At 54.4% G+C, this 22406-nt stretch overlaps 1 protein-coding gene and 1 long non-coding RNA gene across 2 annotated transcripts; one reads left to right on the top strand and one right to left on the bottom strand.

The window, feature by feature from the left end:
- Nucleotides 1-240: 240 nt before the first annotated feature.
- Lhx5 (LIM homeobox 5) lies at nucleotides 241-9409 on the bottom strand. The gene is made up of 5 exons (XM_006970793.3): nucleotides 8853-9409; nucleotides 6639-6862; nucleotides 5690-5967; nucleotides 4841-5006; nucleotides 241-1412 (listed from the first exon to the last, which is right to left on the bottom strand). The coding sequence occupies exons 1-5, from the start codon at nucleotides 9023-9025 to the stop codon at nucleotides 1045-1047; spliced, it is 1209 nt and encodes a 402-aa protein (XP_006970855.1). The 5' UTR covers nucleotides 9026-9409; the 3' UTR covers nucleotides 241-1044.
- Nucleotides 9410-9538: 129 nt separating this feature from the next.
- Nucleotides 9539-21273, top strand: LOC121825343 (uncharacterized). Its single transcript, XR_013047619.1, has 3 exons — nucleotides 9539-9620; nucleotides 19605-19743; nucleotides 20740-21273. It is a non-coding gene; the product is annotated as an uncharacterized LOC121825343 (long non-coding RNA).
- The last annotated feature ends 1133 nt before the right edge of the window (nucleotides 21274-22406 follow it).

Genomic DNA, 22406 nt, shown 5'->3' with positions numbered 1-22406 from the left:
AAAAAAGACCACACAGAGCTGAGGGAGAAAAGAATTTTTTTTATTAATCTTTCTTTTTTTAAAAAAGTTGTTTTTTTTTGTTATTTTTTGTTTTTTGTTATTTTTTTGTGGGTTTTTTTTGTGTTTTTTTTTTTTTTTTTTTTGGTAAACCTCTTTCTGGCTCCCCTCCCCGACTCTGCCCCACCCTCCTCTTAAAAATATAAAAATGTCCAGCCCCAGATAACTAGAGTACAATAAATAAACAGTAAACACAAAAACATACTTTATTTGTTTCTTCTTTATACAAAATAAGGAACCTAGAAGCGTCCGACTTCCAAAAAAGTATAGTACTGTTTGTCCTGATGGCCCAGCCTCCAGGCCCCGGGCAGGGAGAGTAATCCCTGGGCAAACGCCCAGCGACTTGGCGCCCGGCTCAGGGGCAGAGCTGGGGTGGGAGGGTTCGAATCCTGCCCAGACCCTCAGGCTCCAAGTATGGAGGAGCAGGGAGTTGGGCCCAGGCTGGCCCGGTCCTGACCGCTCAGCTTCCTAGACAAGCTGACCTTGAGCCTCACGATTGGCCACCAGGGGGCGCCAACTCGCAGGTGGATTTGTCTTCCAGCAAAGCCACCATTCACCAGCGGTCTATTTTTCTTCTCTGGCTGAGGCTTACCTCCTCTCTCTCTCTCTCCCTTTTCAACCTCTCTCTTTCTTATCTTTTTTTTTTTTTAAAGAGAAAGAGTGAGAAATAAGATTTCACAATGGCCTCGGCTCGCAGGGAGGGGTAGCGCCACCGTCTCCGCTCCTTGGTTTCAACCCCCTCTTAGTTCAAAGAGGTGATGGTGGGCGGGGGTCCCGGGGAGGGGGGCGTCTAGGGTGTGCTTGGAATCTCGACCCTCCAGAATATTGACTTTGGTCCCAAGAAATTGCCCAGGCGCGCGCCGAAGCTCTGAGGGGGGTGGAGATGCGAGTTGCCGGGTGGGCGCGAACCCAAGAGACAGGACTCTCCGAGGGTGACCCGGGAAGCGTTCAGCGCTCGATGGCAGGCGGTGGCCCGGCCCCTTGGCCTTACCAGACGGCCGCCTCGTTGAGCTCGGGGTTGGGATGCGACAGGGGTCCGCTGTAGCCGCTGGTGCCGCTCATGGGGAAGGGCGGGCTGGGCCCGCCGCTGAACACCTCTCCGGGCATGGGGTGCAGCGCGCCGGGCAGGCCGGGCTCGGGGCTGGGCGTGTCCGGGTGCGAGATCATGTCGGTGAACCTGGGGTTGTCCGCGCCGTGCGGCCCGGCCAGTGGCGGTTCCAGCGCGCCCAGCGGCGTCGAGCCGGGTCCCGACGCTGCCAGGAAGCTTGAGTCGGCTGGGGACTGAGCCTGCGAGGGCGGGCCGTGCGCGAAGAAGTCGTAGTTTCCTCCCGGGGCGTAGTAGTCGCTTTGGTAGTCTGCGGGAAGGGACAAGGGATAAGACGTGGCGTGAGGACAGACTGCTAGGGCCCGACAAGGACTCAGGGACCTCGGAGAGGTGACCCGAGGGCGCAAGGGCCAGGGCATACGGATAGGGCTGTGGGTATAGATATGCGTTGGGCGCGTGAGAGCATGCCACTGACCCTAGGTTAGACCGAGACCTAAGGAGGTCCTCAGAGGCCGAGGGAGGAAGCCTGAGACCCTGCGGATGGAAGGGGACCGAGGAGGGCCACGGGTAAGGGCGGGGAGAGGCAGAGAGAAACAGCAAAAGCCTGAAGGCCGAGGGTCTCCAAGGGGGAGAGACACAGAGGTTACAAGGAGTCTGAGCAGTGAGGGACATAGGCAGCGAGGGAGGCCAGACTGGGGAATCGCAGGTTCCCAAACACACGGAAATACGGGGAGAGGCCGCAGAGGTGCAGAGCCACGGGGAGATCTAGTGAGAGATGGAGGGATGAATACGGAGGGAGAGAAGGATCAGCATCAAAGGTGGCAGGAAAGGCAGTGGAGGGCAGCCCCTGTCACCGCACCCCGCACAGCCAAGTCCACGCAGAGGTGAGAAAGAGCAAGGACAGGAAGAGGGAGACGGAAAAATAAATAAATAAATAAATGGATGGATGGATGGATGGATAGATAGATAGATAGATGGATGGATGGATGGATAAAGACGCGGTGAGGATACGGATAAGCCCAAGAGAACGAGACAGTAGTAGACCAGGAATCGCCATCGACTTGGTGGCTGCAAGGCTTGGAGAGGATCGCGGGGACAAAGCGGCCGCCGCAGCTCTAAGCACCAAAGGGGTTCAGACCCGGAATGCGGCCCCAGAGGGGGAAGCGGGGCCCGGTCAGCTGCCAGAGCGCAGAAAGCGTCGGGCAGGCAGCCTGGGCCCCGGGGCGCACAGGGCGCAGAGCCAGGGGCAGCCTCAATATCTTCTGCTCCCCCCCAGTCGAGCCTGGAACGGAGAAAGCCAAGCTCAGTGACTCTGGCCAGAGGGCCCGAGTTTTCAGGACCACTTGCGGTTTTCTGGGGGCGGGGGTGGGGAGGGGTGGGGAGCCTCGCGTCTCCAGTCTCAACCCGAAGGAGCTTGCTAGGACGCCCAGATCGTTTTTGAAGTATTTGTGGACAGAGACCTTTGGGAGAGTTGACACAAATAAATGCACATTCTTCCCAGGGGTACAGGGACACACAGGCCAGGCGCTCACACCGCCGCAAGAAATTGCTTCTGCGAACAACACCCTCTGGCTTCCCCTCCAGATCGGCCCCTCCAGGATTGGGGTGCAGGACCCCAACAAAAGGAGCGCCTTCAGCCTGTTGGAGGGAAAACCCGCTTTGTACAGCGGGAAAACCGGCCGTCCCGAGGCCAGGATTTATTTTGGAAATCCACTCCCCTGGTTCAGTTTGGGATCCGAGTTCACAGACGAGTTCTGGATGTCCCGGTCACCCCCCCGCCTTTTTTTTTTTTTTTTTTTTTTTTTTTAACAACCGAAGTCCTGAAACCTATCCAAATCGGGGGTGGGGTTTGCCTTAAGACCTGCCTGGAGTGGAGACAGTTTAGGCAACAGCTAAACACGGCCGCCAATTACTTTTTGGAAAAAAAAAAAAAATCTCCAATTCCATTCCGCCCGAAAGTTTGGGAGGTTGAGAGAGACGAATGTGGGGGCCCTCAAAGGAACGGAAAGGGAGCGCGCTGAGCAGGGAAGGCCGCGGCCCTGGAGCCGTGCGCGCCGCCTCCGCCCATATGGCGGCCGGGCCGGAGGTAATTGGAACAAACGCTGTCTGAAAAGGGTACAAAAGCCGCAGCTGAGGCTTTGTCCGAGCTCCCACGGGGAGCCGCGGGCCCCGCCACCCGGCCCCTTTCTCGCCCGCTGCCGGCCGCCGCCACCGGGATCTCCCAGTGCGGATTAGGCGGGGCTGCTGGGCTGGGGGTTGGGGAGTCCTGCGCCCCCATCCCGTTTTCGGAGAAAAAAAAAAGGGGTTCTGGCGTTTTTGTACCCCACCCTGTCCCGCAGGCCTTCAGAGAGAGGGGTTCTGGCAGGATCGGTGAGGGATGGGCTGGTCCCCCTGAAAACCTTGATTAATTACTCAGGTTGGGGCAGGGGTTTTCAGGCGGGTACCGCCCACACTATCTCTGGGCTCCGGGTTGAGATTTTTTTGTGTGTGCTGAGGACAAGCTAGGCGGAAAGATTACACGTCCTAGGACACGCCCATCACCGTACGGTTCCGGCTCCCCCAACCTGGGACCCCCGCCACCACGTTAAAAAATCACCGTTTCACATATTTTTTTTTGCCAGCAATTTCCAGGGGCCTCGGCCTTGTGGGCCGATTAACTTCCCGGGCTTCCGCACGTGGAAGTCCGGCCAGGGGTCCTCTTCCTTTCTACGGGGTTGCCTGGCTTCCTTCGCCTTTCCACCTCCGCATTGTCCCCGAATCCACATTTTAAAGGGAATTCACTTCTTGCCTCTCCAACTGGGTTGGGAGACCCAAGCCGACCAATAGCTCAGGGCCATTGGTTGGAGGCTCCCGGTGGCTCCGCAGATTGGAAGGCTCGGGACTCCAGAGAAGTGCATCCTCCCTACAGAGACCTCTGAGACGGGGACTGGGGTCGGCCAGCAACTCCCCCTCCCCCAGGGAGCGGGCCAGGCCGGGGAGCTGGGAGGAAGATGGAGTGCTGGGGTGGGACAGCAGTCCGGGAGAGCAAGAGGAGAAAGGGCCAGAGCAAGCAGGCTTGAGTCTATTAACGACGTCAGGAACCTGTCTGCAAAGCAACCGGTCATTCTCCCTAGACCCAAAGATGAGTCCGGAGCATCATCTCCCCCTACCCCATTCTAGATCAACCCCTTTGCTTGGACCCGCGTGGGCCCCAGATCCATACAAGCGTTTGAGGTGTCCGTAGCAGAACAGAATTGCTTGCTGCCTTTGAAGCCAGCTAGCTTCGGGAATGCAGGGCTCCTTCTCCCCCGTATCAAGCTGATGGGGTTCTAGCCTTCCCTAAGCTCACCAAGCCACCGGCAGTGGGTAATGGAAGGTAGGCCATTTGGGCGGTGAAAGGTACTTGGCGTTTACCGGCACTGCCCCAGTGTGATCGGGCAAGTGTGTCTGTAGGTCTCTCCCTCTGAGGGGAGTGGATCGTATCTGTGCATGCTCGTCTGCCACGTCTAGCGGTCTCACTGAGGTCTCATTGCGAGCGGGTGTGTGTGAGTTCATGTGTCCCGTGTGTGGGTGTGCCTGTTCAGGAGGTACCTGTAGGTGAGTAGCCTATGCTAATGAGTCTGTCTAGGAATGGCTTTGTGTATTTCCTGCGTGGGTTTAGGAAAAATAAAAGCTGCCCTACTGTGGCCCCAAATGCTAGGAGGCCCAGAGTAGCTGTGCGTCCGGGCGAGTAGTAGAGCGTCCCCAGGCGCCCCTTACCTCCGTAGTAAGTGTACGGGGTAGACCCCAACATCTCAGACTCGTCCAAGCGGCCGCCCAGGGGACGCATGCGCCGCGGACTCCGGAAGAAGGCGTGTCTCCGGGCTCCCAGAGCGCTCAGCTGTTTCATGCGGCGTTCTTTGGACCTTCGGTTCTGAAACCACACCTGGGGTGAAGGAAGGGGCTGTGAGCTGGAGGTCAGGAATGCCCTCCCCCCCCATCTCCTGCTGAGGCTGGCCCTGCTGGGTCCTAGCGCCTTGGGCACACCATAACTCCCCCGAGGCGAGGGCTGGGCCGGATTAGTCCAGGAGGGGCGGAGAGGGGCTTCGGCGAACCAGCCAAGGGTGAAGGATTTCGCGGACCCGTGGGGTGACTCATAAAGACCCCGGCTTCCTGGTCCTCGGCTTGCCCGCGGTCTGACGGCTTTATAAAGACCTCCTGCCCCTCCAGGCCCTCGCCCACGGCTACAGAGCCAGGCTCCAGCCGACTGTCGCTTTGCCAACGCTAGGGCGCGAGGACATTGCCCCTTTCTGGGCTTGGAGAGAGGAAGGAAGGGGTCCTGGAGGCCAGAGAGACTTAAGCCATTAGTTGATCAGGGTGCGGTGAGGGGGGTGGACAGAATTCAGAGAGACCTGGCGACCTCGTCCAAAAAAAGAAAAAAAAATCACATTGCCAGGACAGTGGGACCTTAACAAACCTTTTGGTTTAAAATTCCCCGCCTCCAAAGGGTGCCCTGATGGCCCCAACCAACTTCGGCTGCACCGACTGTCCCTGAGCGTTCCAAGGCTGGGTTGTCCGACAGGAGGTACTCCTGCTGGTCGGGAGGGAGGGCAGGCCCACCGGCTGTACCTGAATGACCCTCATGTTGAGGCCGGTTTCCTGGGCCAGCTGTTCGCGGATGTGGCGCGTGGGCTTGGGCGTGGCCGCGAAGGCCGCCTTGAGCGTCTCCAGCTGCTTGGCTTTGATGGTGGTGCGCGGGCCGCGCCGCTTCGTGCCGGAGTTCTGTTCCTCGTTCTCGTTGTTCGCGGTCTCCTTGTCCGATGAGGTCGAGTTGTCGGTCTCTTTGGGGTCGTCCTGTAACGGGTCCTGGAGGTCCGGGGACAAACTGCGGTCCGTACAGGATGACACTGCGGGGGGCGGACGGATCGGGGACAGGACAGCGGCGTCAGCGCGATCTGTCTCCAACTCTGAAACCCGTTCCTGAAGACCCAGGCTCTCTGCCTCGGTTGCGGGGGGCGGGTGTTCCCTCCCAAAGCAGGGGCCACCCCTCCCCCGGACTTGGCGCCCACCCACTCCCTCCAGGCCAGGCTCGATTTTGAAAGGACCTTCTCAGCGCCCCCCGAAAGTCGAAAGTCGGAGACTCCCAGGGAAGCGCGGCACACCCTCTGGAGAATCTTTTCTTCAGGAGTGGGGACAGAGAAGGGTATACACACTGTCCCCTCTTCCCTTCTCCCTGCCGCGTCTCTCTTTTCTCCAAATAGCTAGGAGCCTGCCGATCCTTCTAAAATTTACCAGGACCTCAAATAACACTGAAGGGGTGGTGGTGGTTGGATTTCTTTGCAATTCTAAATTGAGGGGAGGGGAGAAGAGCCTGGCTGGGGGTTCCCCTCTAGAACTGGCTCTTGTCTCCCCAGCCCTGAAGCGCCCCCCCCCCAGCAGATGAGTCCTGGGCTGAAGTCAGCCCGGCACGGGGTGGCGGGATGACGGGGTGTGACGGTTGAGTGTGCCAGGCTGGTTGCTAGAGTCCAATAGCGCCAGGAAAGGAACGCTGGGAAACGGCAGAGGCCTCCTTCCATACCTGAGTTGAGGCTTCCTTCCTTGAGGCTAGAGGAGCTCAGGTAGTCGTCTTTGCACACAAACTTGTTTTCGTCGATCACGTAGAGTTCCTCTCCCGTGGACAGCTGTTTGTTGCACACCATGCAGGTGAAGCAGTTGAGGTGGAAGACTTTGCTCCGGGCCTTGCGCACCAGGTCGCTGGGAGAGATGCCTTGCGCACAGCCCGCACACTTGGTGCCGAAGCGTCTGTGGATACAAGGCGCCTGTCACTGTGAGGTGGGGGAGATGGGCCCGGTGTCCAAGTCCTCTTCAGTGCTGACCTCTTCCCACCCACTCTGGCTTCCCAGACACCTCTATTCCCACATCTGTCACCGTAGAAGCCTAATTCTGGTCTCCCTAGTCAGGGCTGGTTTGGGGCCAGGTGGTCCTGCTTTTAGTGTGTTGATTCAAGCTTTAGGGGGGCCGTGCCTGGAAGAGCTGAACATGCAGCCTTGAGACAGGCAAGGGTTCAGGGTGTCCCAGGATGTGTCCCCCTGCCCTCAGGTCCCCACCAAATCTGCCTTGGCTGTCTCAGGAGCCCACAAAGGATTTAAAGCCTGTGGGCTAGGTTTCCATCCTTCTTAGCTCTGCCTCCTGTATTGGGAAGCGGGTGTCCCAGATAGGACCACCACGGTCTGTCTTTAGCAGTGGGGTGGAGCATCTGAGCAGAAATGAATACCCCAGAACTTTCCTCTAGCTTCTGGTGCTACCTGGGAGATCTGCTGGACACCCCACCCCCCACCCCAGGAGCTGGGGATAAGAGGCTCTCAGGGGAGTATATTCTGGAAACAGGAAGTCAGTTTCTGCACACACACACACACACACACACACACACACACACACACACACACACCCTCCTCCCCCATCTCTGGCCCTGGCAGGCATCGGGAGAATTGGGACAGAAGCTCATCTCACGTCCTTCTCTTCTAGGACCTGGGATCACTCCAAAGCCCTGTTTGTTTCCTTTCCTCTAAACCAATCCCTGTACTTACTTCCTTGGGGTCTGGAAGAAAGTACCCTCATCCTCCCCCACACAATAGGTACAGGAAGGGTGTACAGGCTGTGTGGGGAGGAAGAACACTCAGAACCTTGGGGGACCCCCTCCCCATACACTCACACCTATGTCTCTAAACAGAGTGAATTTGGGTGACATTGATATAGTGCGGGCATTAGAGACCATAAGTCACTTTTGGCCTTATCCGGCAGCATAATTGGCTATATACACCTTATCAAAAATCATTAGGTGCTTTGCAAGCATGCCACATTAGGGGCGCCAGGGCCTCCGGGGCCGGGGAGTTTACACGTGTAAAGGCACGGCTGACATTTTCTTCTATTCAAATTCCCAAGTGCCCGGCCACTGGGGCAGGCGCCTGCCTTTCTCCTCGGCTGAGCTTATCACGCCCCCTCAGTGCCTTAAATTCAGACTCACAAAGCCAGTCAGGGTGCCCGGTGGAAGCAAGCAGAAAGAGCAGCTATCGAAAACACCACAGGTCTCTAGGCTGCCCCTTAGCATTTCCCACCTGGGGAAACTGAGGCCCACAGAGGCACTGGGTCCTGGCTTGCCTGGGGTGATTGTGGTGGGACATGTGGGCTTGGGAAGGGAGGTGATACATCACAGAACAGACCTGCTGATTCTCAGCTTCCATTTCTTCAGTGCCTTTCCAACTAGGGAGAAAATGGATCAGGGGTGGGGTGGGGTGGGGGACAAGGGGAAGGTTCTCTGTCCCTCATCTCTAGAAGAGCCCTCCCTGGCTGAGGCCTTTTGGAACTGGGAAGTTTCTGTTTGTCCTCAGATTACCCTCTGGGCTCAGGGCTACTGGTTGGGAACATGAAGCCTCCAGCTGCTCAGAACTCCTGGAGCACCTTTGGGATCTAGGGACATGGGTCCTGAACCTTCTGTCCCGGGGACTCAGTTGTGGGGAAAGAGGCCGGGAGCAAGTTGCTGGCCTTCCCAGTCCAGCCATCTGTCTGCTTTCTGCTGTCTGGCAGACCCCAAGGTGAGGCCGACAAGCCACGTCCTCCTTCCTCGCCTTAGCTTCTCACGAGGAGGAGCCGAGGACAGGGCATGAGGAGGGCAGAGGCCTCTCTGCCTCCCCTCTAAGCTGGGATGGGTCTCCTGGTCCCCCAGTTCCCGAGGTGCCCGGGTAGAAATCGGGCCAGCCAGTGGTAGGCAGCAGGGCGCGGCGGGGCCTCTTACCTGAAGAAGTCGTTTTTACAGTACAGCTTGCCCTCCCGGGAGAAGCACTTCTCTGAGAGGTTGGTTTTGCACTCGCAGCATTGAACACATTTGATATGCCACGCGCGGTCCAGCACGTTCAGCAGAAAGCGGTCGAGGATGGGCCGCTCACAGCCGGCACAGTGCACCATCATAGCCGCGCGCCCCGGGGCGGCTCGGGCCGCCTCGTCCTCCTTGGGGCCCCTGGGCCCTTAGGGCCTCCCGGTCCCCGCTGCAGTGGCTTTCAGCCTCCTTGCTCTCTGGGCCTCGGCAGGGACAAGTCCCGTAGGGATCAACCAAGATTTCGCGGGGTCAAGTCCTCCGACGCTCCTCGGCCTGGCGCTGCGCTGCCCAGAGTGGCGCGGAGGGCGGCGGCGGTCACAGTCTCATGCCACGGGTCGCGCCCGGGCGCTCGCTCCAGCCTAGAGCAGGTGTCTTCGGCGGCTGCTGGCTTCGGCACTGGCGAGCGGCTTTCCCGGTTGACGGAGGCGCCGACACTTTCCCCCACTTTCAAGCGGTCCCGATCCTCATCTTTGTCTGGCCGCCGCCTAATTCGCGCATCCTTATTCAGATTTGGTGACGTGGTGCGGCACGTAGGGTGCCGGGCGGCCAATGGGCGCGCCGTGGCCATAGCAACCTCTTAAATTTATAGCATATCTAAATTGGCTACAGCGTTGCGGTCAGGACAGAGCAAAAAAAACAAGACATCAGTATTGCCGAGTATTTGCTAGTACCTGGTTCCGAGGCTAAGTAAGTATTTACCTTCCAGTTTGGGCCTGGAGGGGTGGGGGCGCGATCCGAAAACCGAGGTTCTTTTTCTCTCTCTTCGCAAATATTTTTTGGGGGTAGGGTTCCAAGGCCTAGTCAGGGAGGGACCTCCCACCCAGTTTGGCACCCTCGCAACCTGTAGAAGTTGCCGGGAGAGCGCTCTAGTCCTCTGCTTCCGAACCCGCCCAGCTCCCTCTGACTTAGGACTGCGGCTCGCTCGGGCTCTGAGCGCTGGAGCTGAGACCCTGAGATCGGTCTCCAGGGCTGTGGTTTCTTTTGTCATACCCCGGGGCTGGGGCCCAGGCGGGCTTTTCTCACCGAGAGAGAGTGAAGGCGGGAAGCTTGGATAGTTATGTGCCCCCACCTCCCACCCCCAGCAAGGTTGGAGCAGGGATATATATCAACTGGCCTGGTCGGGGAATCCCGAATGTCAGGTCCAAGTGTCCAGCTCACTGGCTCTGGGGGAGGTGTGGAGAGAGGGGTGGTCTACCTCGGATGGGTGTTCAGGCTGGTAGATAGGAGGTGGCACTCACTACGTCTTTCTCTGCCACACTGTCCATATTCCAGGTCAGCCTGGAAGAACCCGTGGTGAGTGGGCCACTCAGCAGAGCCAGAGAGTCTGGCCACTGCCGGGCGTCATCCCACCGGGCTTTAAGTTCCCCGCGGCTCCTAGGGCCAAAGGCAGCTTCGCAGGTGTGAGCGTGCCCGCAGATGTACGCAGAGGGGCCGGAAGGGGTGTAAAGGGACCTGGGGTAGGGAGAGAAAGGGAACCAGGCCTTGTTTCTGCTCGGCCAGCCAGGCCACCGCTTGCTTCGGGGCGAGGTAGGGTGGGAATGTGTTTTCTGGATATCTGCTTGCTACTGCGAAGACCCCTGATGGTGAGGGGTTGGGGCCCAAGGGTTGGAGCCAGAGAGGATTTGTGCCAAGACTTGGCTGTGAATGTTTGTTTGGGTGTATTTACTGAGCTTGTTAGTTATATATGCACTGCTTGAAAAATATCATTTTATTCTAGCTAGTGTGTTCGTGATCAAACCCTGGGACTTGGAGAGGTTTTGATATATTTTGGGGGGGGGATTTTTTTTGCGTGTAAATTTTTGTGTTTATAATTTCTTGTGGGTCCTGCTTGCGTTGTGTGTTAATATGTGCATTAAAATTATTTGTCTGTCTGCGTCTGTATGTGTCTGCTTATGTGAGTCCTCTGGATGCCAGAGGATGTGCTCATCTGTGAAAGGGCGAGCATGTATGATCATGCCTATTGCATATGTTAACCCTGACAGGAAGATGTACTTTAACGTCCAAGTGTGTGTCTGTCTAAATGCGTGTGTTCCTGCTGGAGTCACTGTGTGTGACTGAGCTTGGCTGTGTGATCTTGGGCACAGAATTTTGTAGTCCCGTGTGTGTGTGTGTGTGTGTGTGTGTGTGTGTGTGTGTTTGGACAGTGGGTTTTTATTTACAGGACTCTTGTAGGACTAGAGGGAATGTGTTTGTATGGGTATCACTAGCAGTGATTATCTTCGTGGATTGGGGGAAAAGATTTGGAGAGACCCATCAGCTGGGCCTTTGGAAAAGGGTACCCCCAACTCAGGTAGCTTCTGTCACTAGTTTATCAGGGGGATTGGGACCAAACAGGCTGGATTGAACTTGGGCCTCCTAGGCCTATGGAGAGAGGTTCCAGAAGCCTCCAAAGGAAGCTGTGTGGCAGCACGCAGCCTTCCCGGGCTATGAATGGGCCTTGAGCTCGGACAGGACACAGAGGAAATATAGAAGCGCCCAGAGAAGAGGCGAGTCGCACAGGCTCCGGGCTGAGGCAAGCCCATTACCCTCTGCCTTTGTCTTTTGGAGGTTTCCCCCACCTCCCTGAATTCTCCCGGAGTGCTCCTGTCTTTAACTCAGTGGCTCCTCGCTTCCCGTCTTCCTGGTCCTCCCCCTTCCCCTCTTTCTTTCTCTATCCGCCCCCCCCCCCCTCCACGTTCTCTTTTTTCCTCTGCCTTTTTGCCCCAGTTTGGAGTCTGGCATCCATCAAAACACTTCAAAGGCCGCTTCCCATTATGCATGGCTGCTGAGATGTGTGGCGAAAACTCACACCCTGATACAACAGTCACCCACCCCTCCTTCTCAGCATACCTCTCCCCCCCCACTTTGTGACCACACACTCCCTCAAGTCACCACAAGGAATCTAAGGTACCAGACCACTCCTCTCTCCCGAGTCAGGGTTCTGTCCAGCCAGCCCTGCCTGATTCTCCACTCCTGGATGAACCCATGACTTTACTTCTCCTGGAATGTTCCCGAATGTCAATGTGCAGCCATACTCCAGCCACTGAAGGCCAGGCCAGGAAGGAGACTGTAGCAGAAAGCAACTATCCCAGGGGGTCCTCAAGCCTAGCTGTGGGTGGACCACCTAGGGCTGAGCTATTGGTTGCAGCCTGGGATGGGTTGGTTGGGCTTCGAGACACCCAGAAGGGCTCAAAGGACTTGCCTAGTTACTGCCCTTCTGAGTCACCTGGGTGCCTCACTGGATTCATATGGTTCAGCCCCACTTACTGGAACTCACCCCCCCCCCATGCCAGCCTGGCAGCTACGGTACTTTTCTCTGCTCCACTATAGCACCGGGAAAATAAGCAGACCAGCTATTTTATATATTATCCCGCCCTAACAGCACTGACAGATGGCCACCCGGCAGTGAAATTCCCTCCTATATGTAACTAATAAACGCTTGTGTCTTAACAGGGTGATGCGCCAAGACTCAATGTCACTTATACAAGATGTTGATGGAATTTACTATATAAAAATCTCCCTTCTAGAGTAAAGAGTATCAACATTACTGCTCGACAGACGGTGCGGGGATAAACGAATCAGACAAAAGACAAACACGATAATAATCTGTTTCCAATCACTTAAGCCCTGTAGAGTTAGTAAAATGTTCCTTGCATATTCCCCCTTGAGTTCGGTAATTAATTACTGGCGAAGAGACGCACACCTCCCGGCTGGAGTGGGAGTTTCAAGACCCGGAGAGCTTGGGCGTGGGGGTGTCTTTCTCCCGGTTTCCAGCTGGGGACACTGGACAGCGGTGGAGGAAGGAGGTGCCTCCTCTTGCGCCGCCGGCTGAGCAGGACATTTCCGTGGGGTCGCCGCCGCACCTCTGCTCCGCTCCGCTCGCTCCCCATGCCTCGGAAATTCTTCAACCAAGCAAGAAAGAGGCCGGCCATCTCTGAGTCCTTCTAAGTCGTCTTAACTCGCTACCCGCCTTAGAATGGCCTGAGTTGTTTTTGTTTGTTTGTTTTGTACTTATTTATTTATGCATTTATTTATTTATTAATGGCAGGCTGGAGGCCCGGCGCTGGTCGGGGTTGGGGGATTGAAGGGGTGGGGATCCAGGAGGCTTGCCCCTTGTCCTCCCGCCTTCCTCCCCCCGCCCCCCGCCCCCAAGCATCTCAGGTGTCGAAGCAGCCAGTTCTCTTCCGATCTCGATCATTACCCCCCCCCCCATCACGCATCCTTATCCACCTCCCCCCCCCCCCCAAGAGCCAGCGAAGCTTTAACATTAAACAAACGCAGTGAGCGCCTGGGAGCTGCGCTCTCGGCCGGGTCTGCGCGGCGGCGGCGGCGGCGGCGTTACAAATTGTAAATTTAAATTGCTCTCCGGATTCATTACTTCCCCTCTTTGATTTCAGCCAGCCGTGAAAAATTATACTGGTGTACCACTGAGAAACTGCTTTGCCGCAAAGAGCCTGCGCCTAATCACTGGCTTTCTCCCTCCGACAAGAGTGTAATTATTTTGTTTTGGGTGTAAATATAGGCGGCCCCGCGCACAGACACTCAGCATCCCGCCGCGCACGGCCCGCCGCCCAGAGGCATCCGCCCGGGGGTAGGAACCGGCATGGAGGCCAGGCCCGAGCGAAGCGTCGGCCTCGTTCGTACTCCCGGCAGACCGGGTCTCCAGTCTCTGCCTCAAGACTCAACGGACCTTGGGCATCCAAGCCCAGCCAAGTGCACTCCAGCGGGGTGTGTGCCCTGTGGGTCAGGGCTCAGGGTCAGGCCCAGAAGAATACAGTGGGATGGGAGTGGATGAGGATTCTCGGGTCCCCCCCGCAGGACCCACCGACCTGAATGGAGTCCCCAGTCCAGGTCCAAGTAGGGACGGTGTGTCCTGACTTTAGGAGGGACACGGGGGAAGACAAAACCGGGTAGGCGGATGAGTCCTACTCGCTCAAATCTGTGGACCACTGGGTTTCCAGAGCATCTTTGCGGGGCTCCAGGGCCCTCCTGTAACGTGAACACTCGTGAATTAAGCGCCTTTGAAGCTGTGCGGTGGGGGCCAGACCTGGGGTGTTTACAAACCGGCTGGGATTTATTTCATCCTCACCCCCTCTTTCATTCTTCTCGCTTTCCTCTCCTCCTTTCCGGGAGGTGAGCTATCCGAGGCTTGGGAGATGTGCCAGTAAGACCATTTCCCAAGACGTAGTGGAGTGCTAGGTCTGAAAGACATCGGGTCTGATATCTGAGCCCCACCGTGCTTTAAAGGGCTGCTTGCTCAGGAGGGAGCAGCAGGGTGTCAGTTGGGGGTGTTGGGCTCTGCTTTGGAGATGCCCGGGGCCCATAGATCCCAAGCAGGCAGGGCAGGGAGTGAGCCCCCGATTCCTTACCTCCCCCATGAAGCCCCACCCTTGGGCTGCTGGGACCCCCACCAGCAGGCTACCTACAGCTCACCCTTGGTCTGTAACACACTTTCCTAGGGCAGAATTCAGGCTCTGGCTTCCCCGGAGCCTGGGTTGGTCCTTTTCAGTAAGAAGGAGGCTTGGAAGAGGTCAGATGAAGCCCCTACAACTTGTAAGCGAAACTTGACATTTTTTTTTTTTTCCGCTCAGAGGGAGAAAAATCTCACGCTTTTAGTGCCGTGGCTGGATTCCATGTTGCCGGTTTCCCTGAACCCGGCTGGGTTGAGAGCTGGACTTGGCTGAGAAGCCGATCGGTGGGGCCCAACCCCAAGTAGTTTGGGGCTCCTCTGATCCCCACAGCCAGTAGAATCCAATGGTCCGTGCCCCCCCCCCCCCCCCCCGCTCCCGGGAGTGGCTTCTCTAAAGTTCAGAGAGGGCAGTTTGCCTTGGATGTCCCTTCAAATGAAGAGTCCCAGCCCACCTAGTATGACTTTGAGTTTTGTCTTTCGACCTAGCTTGGTCTTTCTGTTTGTTCTCTCTCTCTCCTCTCTCTCTCTCTCTCTCTCTCTCTCTCTCTCTCTCTCTCTCTCTCTCTCTCCTCCCCCTCCCCTTCTCTCCCCCTCCTCTCCCCACCCCTCCACTCCCCCACCTTCTTTTTGTTAGACTAATTTGGGTTGCTTTAGAATTGGCCCGACTTTGGCAGCTCGTGGTGTGTGTGTGTGTGTGTGTGTGTGTGTGTGTGTGTGTGTGTGTGTGTATTTCTCAGTCGCTAATGATTGTGTGTTGATAGAGTAATGCAGTGGCCTCATTAGCCCTTGTTTAGAAGGTGTTAAAAGGGAGATCCGCCTCGGAAAGCCGCGGTTTACACAGCGGCGCGGCTGAACCCCCGAGCCGCGCGGCGGGCTAGGGGGAGGCGGACCCGCTCCCACCCCCTAGGGAGGGGAGAGGGGGCGGGGAGGCGACCCCAGCTCCGGCCTCCCAAGGCGGGTATGTTTACCCCGCTGAGCGCCCTCGGCTCGGTGGGGACCCCAGCGGGGGTCGGCTCTGGTTCCAAAACTCCAGGGAGCTGCTCAGCGGGGCTCCGCGGCCTTTCCCAGGGTAGGATGGGGCAGGGATGGGGGCAGAGAAAAAAATGCAAGGAATTTTTTTTGTTTGTTTGTTTTGAGGGTTGGGAGTGAGGTATATTATTTAGAGACAACTACAGACTAGTAGGTAGCGGCTCGGGGTCTCTGGGCTGGCGTGTTCTCGGCAATCTCCATGCCCCACCCCCATCCCCACCAAAATAGATACCTTAAACTTTAGGGGGTCGGCAGAGAGTCCTCCCCCCCTTGTTCTCAGATGGCCTTTTGGGACCTTCGTTTTGAAAGTTTCTTTCCCAATCTATCTCTGCCCTAAGGATCCACCTGGGAAGGAATTTGGGAGAATAAAACTGTAGCTGGCCGGCCTACTTCTGCAAAGCTTGGCAGGTGGGAGTAACTTTGTTGACCTGGGGCTAGAGGGGTGCGTGTGCTAGGTTGTGTTGATGCCCGAGGGTGGAGGATCCATAGACCAGGTTCTACCCTGTTGGCGTTCCTCATCCTTCCCTCGGGCCCGAAAGTCTAGGTTTGTGGCTGAGCTGACTTGAGAAGAAATCCCATTTTATTCTGGGTCATACGAAAAGACCCGAGGGGGGGCGGTATTTTGATCAGGCTCAGTGGGTGCCCTTGTTGAACTCGGAACTAGACCCCTTTCCTGATGAAAAGGAGAAAGACCGGGTTGGCATTCACCATGAGACTCTTCAATCGAATTTTTCTTTTTTCACGAAGGTGGTTGCATGCGTGTGGGGGAGCCTTTCTCGTCTTTCTGGTTTGTTTGCATTTTGCTTTTCCTGTCCCTGGATTTGACATTGCCCATCTTGGGGTGAAATTCAGCTAGTCTGGGCATATCTAGTCTGGTAAAAACCTACCTACCCAACGTCGGAAATCATCATTTTCTCCCCTTTCCTGTATGTGTGTGTCTCGTGCGTATTTCTATTTTATTTTATTTTATTTTTCTTTTAGAAGTCTAGGCGTTGTCTAGAGACAGGTCGTGGGAGGCTGGGACTCTCATACAGCGGCTCCCATGAAATCCGACTGTAGAACAGATTTCAGACCCAACTGGACCCTCAATGCCCTCCCTAATTCGTCTTGTAGTTAGAAGCGAGATTGCGCGGGAAACCAAGTTAAAACCGGTTCCCCAGATGCTGTGGGATGGGGCCAGGATCAAATACGGAGGACGCGGGAAGACTGGAAAGCCCGTAGCTCGCTGCCCCCTCCTCCCCCTCCCTTTCTCCTTCTCGTTCTCTCTTTGTCTCCCTAGCAGGTCTGTCGGTGGAGGCAGGGGTGTGCCAGCGGTAGCAGCCAGGCTCTGCACCGGCGTGGTAGTTGGGAACGAGACAAAGACAGGAGCTGTCCGCGGTCCTGAAGCCGCGCGGAGAAGGGCTCTTGTAAGCGCCCTGCCCTCTCAAGAGCCTTCTAATCCCATTTTGGCTCTGAATTTGGTCCCCTCCTGCGTTCATTTCACTTTTTGGGGGCTTCTCCTCAGAATCGATATCTTTAACCTAGGTTTGTCTATCTATCTATCTATCTATCTATCTATCTATCTATCTATCTATCTATCTATCTATCTATCCATCCATCCAACCATCCATCTTATAAAACAAAACGGCTGATTAAAAGCAATTTCTTCTTCCCACCTCAAATCCAGGACACAAGAAAGGTTTCTTTTAATTACACTCGCAATATTTCCAAGTAGCTGTTTCCAACCCCCAAAGAAGTGGAAGTGTGTATTTAAAACAATAAAACCCAAACACAACGAATACCAGGAATCTGCCCTCAAGTTTATTCTGAGGAGGAAGCGAAGGGTTTACTTTCAAAATGTTAATTTTGGGAAGATTTTGTCTTTTTTAAAAATTAATTTTATTCTTATTTTATGTACATTGGTGTTTTGTCTACATGTATGGCTGTGAGAGGGTGCCAGATTCCCTGGAACTGGAATTATAGACAGTTGTGAACTGCCATGTGGGTGCTGGGAATTGAACCCAGGTCCTCTGGAAGAGCAGCCAGTGCTCTTAACCTCTGAGTCATCTCTCCAGCCCCAGGAATACTTTATCTTTGAGGCTATAAGAGCCAGAGAGATGTCATGTGACGGTGTGCAGACCCAGGCACCTGCCCTGTGAAGGAGTAGGGCTTGTGAGGGCAGAAGACATGTGGGGTGAGGGTGGGGAGCAGTAAGCCAACTTAACCCTTGCAGGCATGCAGAGGCCTACTGTGGAAACCCTCTTCTGGGTTTATCAATGGAAACCCTCTTCTGGGTTTATCAATTTAGTTCTATTTCCTGTTTATGTTCATTGGTATTTTGACTACATGTATTTCTGTGTGAGGGTGCCCAAAGCCCTGGAAAGGGAGTTGCAGACAGGTGTGAGCTGTCCTGTGGGTGCTGGGAATTGAACTGGGGTCCTCTGGAAGAGCAGCCAGTGCCCTTAACCACTGAGCCATCTCTCCAGCCTCCCTCTTCATTGTTATTAAGGAGACCAGCCTTATGGAAAATTTGGACACAAAAGAATTAACCAGTGCTTCATTTTTTAAATGCTCTAGGTGTCACTTAGGTATCTGGCATGGCACATGACTAGCAGCCAGTCCTCTGTATGTGCTTAACTTGTCTGAGTGAGTTTGTGTAGGGGAGGTGAACCACTCTCCCCCCCAACATACTGTGTCCTGGGGACTGAGCCCCTTTGTCAGTACATAGGGTCTGAATACTTGCCCTCTGCTGTCTCAGAGACACACCGCCCCCCTCAGAACCCCCACACCTCTCTGTTGCAGGGTGACTGTCAAGTTTATGGGTTCATCTCACAGGAAGTGGGGGGTTCAGAAGAACCAGAACTATCAAAGTAGAGCAGTTTGCAATAAAGGATGCATTGAGGCTCGGGACAAACGACACTCCAATTCTTCAGGACCCTGGCTGTTTTCTTCTGAACTCCAGCCTCTGTAGGTTTTTCATTAAGACCAGTGTGACCATGCTTTTGTACTATGTACCTTCAACCTCATAGAGCAAAAACCTTGTGGTGTCAGGACTGGTACCCTTGACCCTGGCTGGCAAAAACTAAGAATAAAAACAAGGATATAGTTATTGAATATCCATGTCCATGAGTGTGTCCGTGTGTCCGTGTGTGTCCGTGTCCGTGTGTGTGTGTGTGTGTGTGTGTGTGTGTGTGTGTGTGTGTGATTTCCTGATCTTGGCTGCAGCTTGAAGAGCTGTGGACGTTGACCATATCCCCATGTTACACAGAAGAAAACCAAGTCTCAGAGACGCTGACAGGTGCTGTTGGTACGCAACCAAGGTCTGTGATTGTAACCTTGCCCCTGAATATGCTCCGAGGAACTGTGTTTTCCTGGGGACCTCACCTAGTGATGGTGATGCTATTTCTTCATTAGCATGATCCTTTTGGCTTCCTGGACCACCGTGGTCTGTGGTCTGGACTTCCAAAGTTGGTGTAGCCAAGTACTAACTTTGAAGCAAGAAGCATGCTCCCTACATCCCTCTGCCAGTGTTGGGAGGGTTCTCCACAGATTGGGAACCAAGTTAGTATGAATTGTCTCTCCGGCTTGGAGTCGTCTTTAATCTTTCTCTCTCTCCTGCCTTGACTCATCAGCAAGTGGGGCTCACTGTGCCCCCAAACCATCTCCCAATCAGCTCCTCCCCTTCTCTCTGTTGTCAGGCTGGTTCCAGCCACCACTGCCTAACCCAGTTTGTGGTCTTAGTCTTCTAACGGGACTCCAGGTTCTCCTCACTCTCCTCCTCTGCCCTCCCCTCTCTTCTCTATAGGATGACCGAGGTTGTATTTTAGAACCATACATTAAGGCTTGCCATTCTGCCTCTGACCCTCCAACAACTCCTCAGTGCGTGTAGAATAAAATCCATACTTCTCGCCCCGCTGTGCAGGGCCTTTTGTAAGGGCTCCCGGCTCTCACTTCTACCAGGCCCCCCTTCCTGTGTCTGCAGCAGCCCCCTCGGCTCCCCTGCTGCGTCTCACACAGCCTGGTTTTCTCACCTCAGGACCCTTCGCACTTGGCCGGCCATTCTGCCTTCAAATCCTTGCAGGGTTGGCCCTGCCTTTGCCATTCAGCTCAGCTGTCAATTCTTCCAGCCTGTCTTCCCTGATCAGTTGATTAGAACTGATCCACCCCCAGTCACTCTCCACCCTGCCTTATTCTCTTTGTTGCCTTTATCAATATACGTAATTATCCCCCTGTTGTACTTAGCTGCATATTGTCTCTCTTCCTTACAATATCAGTTCCACGAAGCCGGGGAGACTGGGTTTGTCTCGTTCACTGTTGGATTTCCCATGCTTGACTCCGTACCTGGAACGCAGCTGTTTGATACACATTTGTTGACTGGATGGCTAATGAACAAATGCACAGACATACAGTGAGGTAAGAGCTTCAGAAAACCAGTGGGTATGGAGGGGCGGATCGGAGAAGGGACGGACATAGACATTGTCCATTTTCTTGGGCCTGTGGTGAAGCAGCTGGCTGGGTGGGATCCCAGTTTGGGGAAAGGATGACAGAACAGATTCTTTGGGACTCCAAGAGCATGTTTACCAGGTAGGGGACCACCAAACCAGAGGAGATTCATGCATCTGTGGCTTAGTTTCTTTCTTTCTTTCTTTCTTTCTTTCTTTCTTTCTTTCTTTCTTTCTTTCTTTCTTTCTTTCTTTCTTTCTCTCTCTCTCTCTTTTTTTTCTTTTTTCTTCCTTCCTTCCTTTTTTTAAATTTGCTATGGTTGAGTCTCAAACCTTCCCTTGCTTATATAAGTAAAGGGTGATAATGGGAGACACTGTCATTGGGAAAACATTGACACCAGCGCTTTAGGGGAATGTGTCCCCCAATGAGGACATGGAATCCACGCCCTGTCTATAAACTCCAGTGCCCTCTTACCAGCTGTGTGACACAGGAATGCCACTTAGCCATTTTGTGCCTTGGGTTCTGCCTCTGTGGGATGGAGAAGGAGCATACCACTACACACCATGGTATGCTTCAATAGTGCTACAGCCTTGGATAGGCGTGGAGAAGGGAGACAGAGTAGCAGGGGAGGCAGGTAAAAAGGATGCTCATGTTTAATGGTCTCCTTTGCTCCTCCACATCTTTTATTTGCTGGGGATAAGGTGCAGGCTCTGGAACAGCTCAGTGGTGGCTGTGGGAACGAATCTGCCCCCTCATCTATCCAATGGGACAGAGATTATGGCACAGAAAGATTCTGTGGGGAAACTGGAAAGCACAATGCATGCCAGATGGATTTCTTCGTGTGTTCTGTGTCGGGGTGTGTATGAGTATGCACGCATGTGCAGGCCTGTGTGCGTGTATGTGGAGGCCATGTATTGCTGTTGAGCGCCTTCCTCAGTCACATTCTACTTTATTTTTGGGGGACAGGGTCTCTCACTGAAGCTGGAGCTCATTGATTCTACTAGACTGGCTGGCCAGCACAATCACGAGGAATCCGCCCAGATCGGGATCTGCTGGGACACTCACTGCTGCCCTGAATTATTTGTTTGTTTGTTTGTTTACATGAGGGTTGGGAATACGGCTCAGGTCCTCGTGCTTGTCCGTCAAGCACATCTTTCACCAGACCTCCTCCTCAGCTCTCGGAGTTTCTGGGTCTGCTCAGGAGCTGCCTTCCTTTTCCACAAAGAGAAGTGGAGCAGGCGAACCTGAGTTCACTCCGTCCGGCCTGGAAGAGAGGAAAGGGAAGAAAGGCTGACCGTTTTCTAGAAGATCCCTCACAAGCTATGTGCATGACATCATGAAGGCTTGCTTGGACCCAGAGCCTGGGCTGGCCCAACTTTGCACTGAGCTCCTACCCAAGGATTTCCCTCTGGCTCCCTGTGGCCACTGTCACTCTTTGGGGGATCTTCCTACAAAGTAATAAAAATGCTCTACAAGGATATATCTCCATCCCTTGTCTGTTGTTTCTTAGCCCAGAACAATCCATGGTGAAGCAGGGCTCCAATCCTGAGGTGGGCTGGGCTGGGTCTGAGGGCGTAGCTTATGGGGGCCAAGGAGACGTATGCAAAGCACAAGCACCTACTGTGTGCAAGGGACTGTTCCAGAGGCTGCAGATGTTGCTGTGAATGACCACTGTCTCCTGTACCTCCACTGCTCAGACCCCGACAGAGGAACCCACGCACCAACGTGAATTTTCACACATTGTCCATGTGTCACTCTGCTTTTATTTCATTGGTTTCACTGAGATGCAGTCCCACTATGTAGCCCAGGCTGGCTTCAAAGCTGGCATTCTCCTGCCTTAGCATTCCAAGTTGTGGGTTGCATGAGCCACTACCCAGCAAGGGGTTTGTTTTATTTTATATTTATTGTTGAGGCAGAGCCTCATATATCCCAGGCTGTCTTCAAATTTTCTATGTATCTGAGGATGACTAGGAACTTCTGATCCTCCTTCTTCAGCCTCTTGAGTGCTGGGATTACAGCCATATACCACCATGCCTCATTTATGGAGTTCTGGGCATCAAATTCAAGTCTTTGTGCATGCCAGGCTGGCTCTCTATCCACAGAGGCACATCCTCAGCCCTTATTATTTTCTAATTTTATTTTATTATTTTATTTTATTTATTTATTTATTTATTTATTTATTTATTTATTTTTGGTTTTTCGAGACAGGGTTTCTCTGTGTAGCTTTGCGCCTTTCCTGGAGCTCACTTGGTAGCCCAGGCTGGCCTTGAACTCACAGAGATCCGCCTGGCTCTGCCTCCCGAGTGCTGGGATTAAAGGCTTGCGCCACCACCGCCCGGCTATTTTAATTTTTTTGAGACAGGGTTTCTCTGTGTAGTTTTGCGCCTTTCCTGGGACTCACTTTGTAAACCAGGCTGGCCTCGAACTCACAGAGACCTGCCTGCCTCTGCCTCCTGAGTGTTGGGATTAAAGGCGTGCGGCGGCGCCGCCGCCACCACCACCACCGCCCGGCACTAATTTTATTATTCTACTTCTTTGGCAGTGCTGGAATTAGGAATCCGTTCCACATTTTTGCATATGGTGGGCAAATGTTCTGTCACTGAGCCATAAGCCAGTTTTTTTTCTTTCTTTCT

The sequence above is a fragment of the Peromyscus maniculatus genome, chromosome 23 (genome assembly GCF_049852395.1).
Source record: "Peromyscus maniculatus bairdii isolate BWxNUB_F1_BW_parent chromosome 23, HU_Pman_BW_mat_3.1, whole genome shotgun sequence".
In the NCBI taxonomy this organism is placed as follows: domain Eukaryota; kingdom Metazoa; phylum Chordata; class Mammalia; order Rodentia; family Cricetidae; genus Peromyscus; species Peromyscus maniculatus.
Note: the sequence above shows the minus strand (reverse complement) of the source record. Positions and strands in the feature narration are given on the sequence as shown.